The sequence below is a fragment of the Plectropomus leopardus genome, unplaced genomic scaffold, assembly GCF_008729295.1.
Source record: "Plectropomus leopardus isolate mb unplaced genomic scaffold, YSFRI_Pleo_2.0 unplaced_scaffold4903, whole genome shotgun sequence".
Taxonomy (NCBI): Eukaryota; Metazoa; Chordata; class Actinopteri; order Perciformes; family Serranidae; genus Plectropomus; species Plectropomus leopardus.
In genome coordinates, this window is record NW_024653807.1 from 1 (window position 1) to 8,215 (window position 8,215).

General features: G+C 45.7%; 1 protein-coding gene across 1 annotated transcript; it reads right to left on the reverse strand.

Annotated features, from left to right (window-relative positions):
• Nucleotides 1-28: 28 nt before the first annotated feature.
• On the reverse strand, nucleotides 29-7,497 carry LOC121939482 (stromal interaction molecule 1-like). Its single transcript, XM_042482500.1, has 7 exons — nucleotides 7,380-7,497; nucleotides 4,952-5,126; nucleotides 3,210-3,387; nucleotides 2,898-3,065; nucleotides 2,600-2,700; nucleotides 2,204-2,439; nucleotides 29-389 (listed from the first exon to the last, which is right to left on the reverse strand). The coding sequence occupies exons 1-7, from the start codon at nucleotides 7,495-7,497 to the stop codon at nucleotides 244-246; spliced, it is 1,122 nt and encodes a 373-aa protein (XP_042338434.1). The 3' UTR covers nucleotides 29-243.
• Nucleotides 7,498-8,215: the final 718 nt, after the last annotated feature.

Consider the following 8,215-nt stretch of genomic DNA (forward strand, 5'->3'; position numbering starts at 1 on the left):
TTTTTTTTTTTTTTTGCAATTTGCGGGATGTTCCTTTCCAAGTTCCTCATTCCTTTTTTCCCATGTTTTTAAAATAAATCAAACCCATTTAATGATTGTATTTCAGAAAATATTATAAAAGTCTATTTTAATATTTCAAATTATATCATTTTATTTTGCAGTTAATTTCATAATTATAACTTTGTTTTGGAGATTAACGCTGTATTTTATTGTGGGAACCCTGACAGAGTTTGGAGGAGCTCGTCAGTCGCAGAGGTATGAACCAATCAGAGAGAGGGAGGCTGAAGGAGGGAGGGGCCAACCGGAGTGTTTCCATGGTGACTGGGTGTCTGCGATGGCGCCCAGGGGCCAGAGGTCGCTCACTCGCCGGTCCATCTGCCACGCTGCGTCTGGAGGGAGCCAATCAAGAGAGAGACGCCGAGAAAAGAGGAACCAATGAGACGAAGGGAAGGAGACAGTGAGCGGACCACAGGTGAGCTGAGAGGAGGGGGGGTCAGGTAACTCTGGCACAGTTTGTCCCTCATGAGCCTCCGTAAGGAACCTGAAGCGATTAGTGTTGCTGTCGAGGGATTTAAAGGGTGAAGGCTGACCTTTGACCTTTAGGATATAAAATGTCATCACTTTATAAATTTATCTGATTAGACATTTGTGTGAAATGTTGTCATAATTAATGTATGAATTTGTGAGTTATAGCCAGGCACTTTTTTTCATGAGGTCACAGTGACCTTTGACCAGAAAATTCTAACCAGTTCATTCTTGAGTCGAGGTGGAAGTTTGTGCCAAATTTGAATAAATTCACTTGTGGTATTATGAAGATATTGGGTTGATGAGAATGACATGGATGTAAGGTAACACTGACCTTTACGTTTGAAATTCATCAGTTCATTGTTGAGTCCATCTGGATGTTCGTGCCAAAATGTATTAAATTTCCTCAACAACTTGCTGAATTATTGATTTCATGAGAATGAGATGGATGCAAGGTCACACTGACCCTGAACTTTGACCTTTAAATACTTATCAGTTAATCAGTGATTCCAAGCTAACGTTTGTGCCAAAAAGGAAAAAAATCCTTGGAGCTGTTGTTGAGACATAGAGTTAACAAGAATGGGACAGAAGAGGTCACAGTTATCTTAACTTTTGGCTATCAGTCACCTAATTCTTAACAGATCACTTTTAAGTCTAGGTGGATGTTTGTGACAAATTAAAAAAAAAAAATCTTTTGAGCTAGCCTTGAGATAAAGCTTTCAAGAATGAGGCAAAAGAGGTCATAGCGACCTTCACCTTTGACCATCGACCAATTAATTCTAACCAGTTCATTTTTGAGTTGAAGTGGACGTTTGTGCTAAATTTTAAGAAATTCCCTCATGGTGTTCTTGAGATATTATGCTCACAAGAATGGGGAGGATGCAAGGTCACTGTGACCTTGACATTTGACCCTCAAAATCTAATCAGTTCACTGGTGGGTCCAAGCGTACCTTTGTGCCAAAACGTATGAAACTCCCTAAACGCTGTCTTGAATTATTTATTTCATGAGAATGAGATGCATGGAAAGTCACTGTGACCTTGAACTTCAACCTTCAAAATTTAATTAGATCCTTGGTGAGTCCAAGTTGACGTTTTTGCCAAATTTAAGAAAAAGTCCTCTGAGATATTCTTGACATAATGCGTTCACAAGAACGAAAGAGAATCAGTCACAGCAACCTTGACATAGTTCACCACTGACCACTAAAATCAGTTCGTTTTTAAGTCCACGTTGATGTTTGTGCCAAAGAAATTCTCTCAAGGAATTTTACTGAGTCGCAGGAATAAGGCAGACAAAAGGTTTCTGGCACCTTTGACCACCAAAATCTAGCCAGTTTAATCTTGAGTCAAAATGGACGTTTGTGCTAAATTTATGAAATCTCCCCCGTTTTTGAATGTTGTGTTTGTGAGAAAGTGATCAATACAATTTTACAGTGACCTTGACCTTTGAACAATGACCCCCAAAATCAAATCAGTCAAATTTTGAGTCCAAGTGAACGTCTGTGCCAAATCTGAAGAAATCCCTGGATGTGTTCTTCGCATATTGTGTTCACGAGAGTAGGACGGATGGTCAGTTAACCAGGAGACATTATGCCGCGGTTATCGCCCGTGCAGAGGCGTAAAAACAGATTTAAGATTCACGGTGACACAAGTGTTCAGATCAAACCTCTCATTTACTTACACTGCAGCGTCCCAGGAGACAAGATGTCCTCGTCCATGTCGTCGAGGTCATCGGAAAGGAGCAGGTGCTGAGGGGTCGGCGGTCGCAGGCCGAGGAAGGACGGGTCGAGGTTGAGAGCGGCGGCGAGCGCTCCCAGTCCGGGGTTATTGACCAGACAGAAACCCGTCAGACACTCGATCTGCTGCCAGCGGTGGAGCTTCTCGCGCAGGGCCGCCGTCACCTCGGCCAGGGCCTGTCTGAGGGGGGACAGGAGAGGCAGCTGCAGGTAAGAGACATTTTACGCTGTTGACACTGCTGAGAGTAATATGTGATATATGTCACCGTAAATGTAATGTGGCAAAGAGTACATTTACCTCTGAAATTAGGCAGAAAAATATAAGGTCAAAGGTCACTCACTTAGCAGAGAGGATTTTGTGGTCGACGTCGTCCAGCGAGGAGCTGTGAGCCACATGAAACGTCCCAAACAGAGAGCTCCGCTTCTTCTTAATCTTCTCCGCCTGAAACACCAAAATCAGTGTGTGTGTGTCAGTGTGTGTCAGTGTGTGTGTGTCAGTGTGTGTGTCAGTGTGTGTGTCAGTGTGTGTGTCAGTGTGTGTCAGTGTGTGTCTGTGTGTGTGTGTCAGTGTGTGTGAGTGTGTGTGTGAGTGTGTGTGTCAGTGTGTGTGTCAGTGTGTGTGTGAGTGTGTGTCCTCACCCCCTCCCTGGCCTGCAGCAGCTGCCTCTCTGCGCTCTGTTTCTTGATGTTGTAGTATTGAACCTCCACCTCGTGCGTCAGCTGCAGCCACTTCTGCAGCGCCTCCGGTGGAGCCCAGTGAGGCCGCGACTCCAGCTCCCTCTCCGCCTTCTTCAGCGCCGTACGAACCTGCCGAACACGCAGAGGTGAGCCTTTGGAGGGAGCGCGCCGAGGGCAGATTACTGTATATATTTCTTCAGCACATCTCACGGTGAGAAAGTAGCAGAATATACGTAGCGTATCCGGTGGAGTGAATCCACACCATCTGTCTACCTGTTCGAGCTCCTCCTCGGCGTATTTCTGCCGGCTCCTCTCGTTCTCGGTTCCCTCCCGCAGCTCTCTGAGCCGCTGAGCTTCCTGTTTGGCCGAGCTGATCTCGTTCCTCAGCTCCTCCTCCACCTTCACCTTCTCCACCTGAACGCAGCGCTGCTCCTCCTGAGCCCTCTGCAGCCTGACGGACGACAACAACGACTGCTGTGAGTTATGACTTACTATACTGTGACTTTTTACGACCTACTGTACTATGACTTACTATACTGTGACTTTTTTAAACTAACTGTACCACAACTTACTATACTATGACTTTTTAGGACTTACAATATTATGACTTTTCTATGACTAACTGTACTACAACTTACTATACTATGAATTTTTTAACTTACTGTACTGCGATTAACTATATTATGACTTTTTATGACTTACTGTACTATGACTTACTATACTATGACTTTTTTCCTTACTGTACTACAACTTACTATACTATGACTTTTCAATGACATACTATACTATGACCTTTTAACGAAATACTATACTTTGACTTTTTCACAATAATTCATACTATTTTTTTTTTTACAACAAACTGATGAATTTCATTTATACAACTTTTAATGATTTTTTTATGACATACTATTGTATGACTTTTTTGGGTCATACTATCTATGGTGTCAGTCTAATATCTAACGTTTTTTCGGATCCATAACTGCAGCGCAGCAGGCGCTCCTCTTTGCCTCTGCTGTGTATAAATAACCTAATGCCGTTTTTGACTTTGACTTTTTTCGACATACTATACTACGACCTTTTTAATACATACTAAAGTGTGACTTTTTTTAAAGACTTCTTTTAACAGCATACTTTCCAATGACTGTTTTGACATACTATACTATGTTTTTTTTCGATTTGCTATATTAGGACTTTTTGGTGAAAATTTTATAATATGACTTTTTTGACACAATGTCATATTATGACCCTTTAACGACATATTATACTACAAATTTTGGATGACTCACTATTAGTTTTTTTCAACATGCTATACTTTGGATTAGTTGATATATTACACTATGACATATTATGACATATTGTATGACTTTTTGGTAACATACTATAATAAATATAATAAAATAATAGTATTAGTATAATATTTTTGTACAGTGATGGTTGTAATCTTGTTAATACTAGTATTTGACAGAGTAAAAGATGTATTAATAAGAAGTCTTATTAACTGTAGCAGCAGTAGTACTGTGTGTGTAGTAGTCATATTTGTTATTTGTTATTTATTTGGCACACACACACACACACACACACACACACACACACACACACACAGTGTGTTTCTCTGCCAAGTGTGTGAATGTGTGATGTCTTTAAGTATGTTAGTATGTACATGCAGGTGTGTGCGTGTGTGTGTGTGTGTGTGTGTGTGTGTGTGTGTGTGTGTGTGAGCTGCAGGCTATTCTTTGACCTTATAAGGACTGCAGAAAGAAAGCTTCTTCAGAGACCATCTGCACACACACACACACACACACACACACACACATATGCAGCAGATGAGTTATTTCCTCCTCGGTCTGCAGCTCAGTCAGAGTTTAAAGGTTAAGTTATTTTAATTTTAAATCAGAGTCTGGTATAAGAAGCTGTTTCAGCAGCTATTTACACTCGTAATGGTTGAAGGAAAAACCATGTTAGCATTAGTTGTGATAGTAAGAGCAGTGCTGCTAATCGGTGTGTGGTGTACTCACTTCTCCTGCAGGTCCAGCAGGCTCTGCTCGGCCCTCTGCAACCCCTCCAGATCCTTCACCAGCTTCCCCAAGTCGTCTTTGGACTTCCTGTTCTGGATGTAGGCGAACCAGCAACCGCCCAGTGCCATCAGGATGGACACACTCAGTACCAGGTCCTTCCACCTGCTATGTCTACCTACATGAGAAAAAACGCACATAAGCATTAAAATAAAAATCACAGGTCATTGTATGGTTTGGTGTAAAAAAAAAAACTGCCAAGACACAACATAGCATGAAATGTTGCAGAAATGGCAAAAAAACATCATATTATAACATATTGCCAAAAAAAGTCAGAAAATGACAATACAATGGTAATTGTCGGTTGTGTCTCGGCACACAATTGTATGCGTTTTTCAGCTGTTTTTGGGACGTCATTTTTTGACATTTTTTGCCATACTACAGTACTGTTTTTTGGGTAATTTTTTCAACATTCTATATTATGGTGTTTTTGTCCATTTTTACAACCTTCATTGCTATGGCGTGTCTCGGCCCACTATTTAAAGGGATTTTCAGCTGTTTTTGGGACATGCCAAATTTTGAAATTTTTTGCCACACCATAGTATAGCATTTTCTGTCATTCTTTCTATGCCATGGCATGTCTTAGCACACTATTTTATACAGTTCATCTGAAAACGGCATAAAATAGTGTGCCAAGACACGCCATAGCATAAAATGTTGGAAAAACTGCCAAAAATAAAATAATTGCATGTCAAAAATAACAAGCCACAAATGCAATACTAAAGTTTTGAGAAAAATGTCCCAAAAACAGCATAAAATAGTGTGCCGAGACACGCCATGGCATAGAATTTTGTTAAAACGTTTATAATCACAAAAATATGACATGTTGAAAAAATGATCAGAAACCAAGACTATAGCAAGGCCTCCCTCCCTGAGCTACCACCTTAATGTGGTGGAGAGGTTTGTGTGTCCCAATGATCCTAGGAGCTCAGTTTTTGGGAGCATTATGCCCCTGGTAGGGTCTCCCATGGCAAACAGGTCCTGGGGGAGGGACCAGACAAAGTGTAGCTCACCGGACCCCTTTTGATGAATGCGACAAATGTTTCTAAGTTTCCCTCGCCCGGACACAGGTTAGGGGGCCCCCCCTGGAGCCAGGCCTGGGGGTGGGGCTCAATGGCAAGCACCTGGTGGCTGTGCCCGGGCGGGCACAGCCCAAAGAGGCGACGTGGGACCTCCTTCCTGTGGGCTCACCACCCATAGGTGGGGCCAAAGGGGTCGGGTGCTGTGTGAGTTGGGCGGTTCTTGGCGGTCCGATCCTCGGCTGCAGAAGCTAGCTCTGGGGACGTGGAATGTCACCTCTCTGGTGGGGAAGGAGCCTGAGCTGGTGCGCGAGGTTGAGAAGTTCCGACTAGATATAGTCGGCCTCACCTCGACACACAGCGTGGGCTCCAGAACCAGTCTTCTTGAGGGGGGGTTGGACTCTCTTCCACTCTGGAGTTGCCACTGGTGAGAGCACCGGGCAGGGGTGGCAATAATTATTGCCCCCCGGCTCGGTGCCTGTACACACTCACACACACACTGACACACACACTGACACACGCGGCGAACGAGAGGGTAGCCTCCCCCTGCCTTCGGGTTGGGGGACGGATCCTGACTGTTGTTTGTGCCTATGGGTTAGGGTCCAAACGGTAGCTCAGAGTATCTACCCTTTTTGGAGTCCTTAGAGGGGGTGCTGGAGAGTGCTCCCTCTGTGGACTCCCTCGTTCTACTGGGGGACTTCAACGCTCACGTTGGCAATGACAGTGAGACCTGGAGGGGCGTGACCCCCCCGATCTGAACCCGAGAGGTGTTTTGTTATTGGACTTCTGTGCTCGCCACAGATTGTCCATAAGTAACACCATGTTCAAGCATAAGGGTGTCCATATGTGCATTTGGCATCAGGACACCCTAGGCCGCAGTTCGATGATCGACTTTGTAGTTGTGTCATCCGACTTGCGGCCGTATGTCTTGGACACTCGGGTGAAGAGAGGGGCGGAGCTGTCAACTGATCACCACCTGGTGGTGAGTTGGCTCCGATGGTGGGGGAGGACGCCGGTCAGACCCGGCAGACCCAAATGCATTGTGAGGGTCTGCTGGGAACGTATGGCAGAGTCTCTCGTCAGAAAGAGCTTCAACTCCCACCTCTGGGAGAGCTTCAACCATGTCCCGGGGGAGGCAGGGGACATGGAGTCCGAGTGGGCCATGTTCCGTGCCTCCGTTGTTGAGGTGGCTGATCAGTGCTGTGGCCGTAAGGTGGTCGGTGCCTGTCGGGGCGGCAACACCCGAACCCGTTGGTGGACTCCGGCGGTGAGGGATGCCGTCAAGCTGAAGAAGGAGTCCTATTGGCCCTTCTCGGCCTGAGGGACTCCGGAGGCAGCAGACAGGTACCGACAGGCCAAGCGGAACGCAGCTACGGCGGTCGCCAAAGAGTAAACCAGGGCGTGAGAGGAGTTCGGTGAGGCCATGCAGAATGACTTCCGGATGGCTTCGAAGAGGTTCTGGACCACCATCCAGCGTCTCAGGAGGTGAAAGCGGTGCTCTGTCAACACTGTGTATGGTGGGGACGGTGCACTGTTGACCTCAACTTGGGACGTTGTGGATCTGTGGAAGGAATACTTTGAAGACCTCCTCAATCCCACTGACACGCCTTCCTGTTAGGAAGCAGGGCCTGGGGACTCGGGATGGGCTCCTCCATCTCTGGGGCTGAGGTTGCCGAGGTGGTCAAAAAGCTCCTCAGTGGCAGGGCCCCAGGGGTGGATGAGATAGTCCAGAAATCCTTAAGGCCCTGGATGTTGTGGGGCTGTCATGGTTGACACGACTCTGCAACATTGCCTGGACATTGGGTGCAGTGCCTCTGGACTGGCAGACCGGGATGGTGGTCCCTCTTTCTAAGATGGGGGACCGAAGGGTGTGTTCCAACTATAAGGGGTTCACACTCCTCAGCCTCCCTGGATAGGTCTATTCAGGGGTACTGGAAAGGAGGGTCTGCCAGACAGTCAAACCTCAGATATAAGAGGAGCAATGTGGTTTTCGTCTTGGTCATGGAACTATGGACCAGCTCTGGACCCTTGGCAGGATCCTTGAGGGTGCATAAGAGTTTGCCCATCCAGTTCGCATGTGCTTTTGGACTTAAAGAAGGCATTCAACCATGTCCCTCGGGGAGTCCTGTAGGGGATAAACCGGGAATATGGGGTATCAGACCCCCTGATATGGGCCGTCAATTCCCTG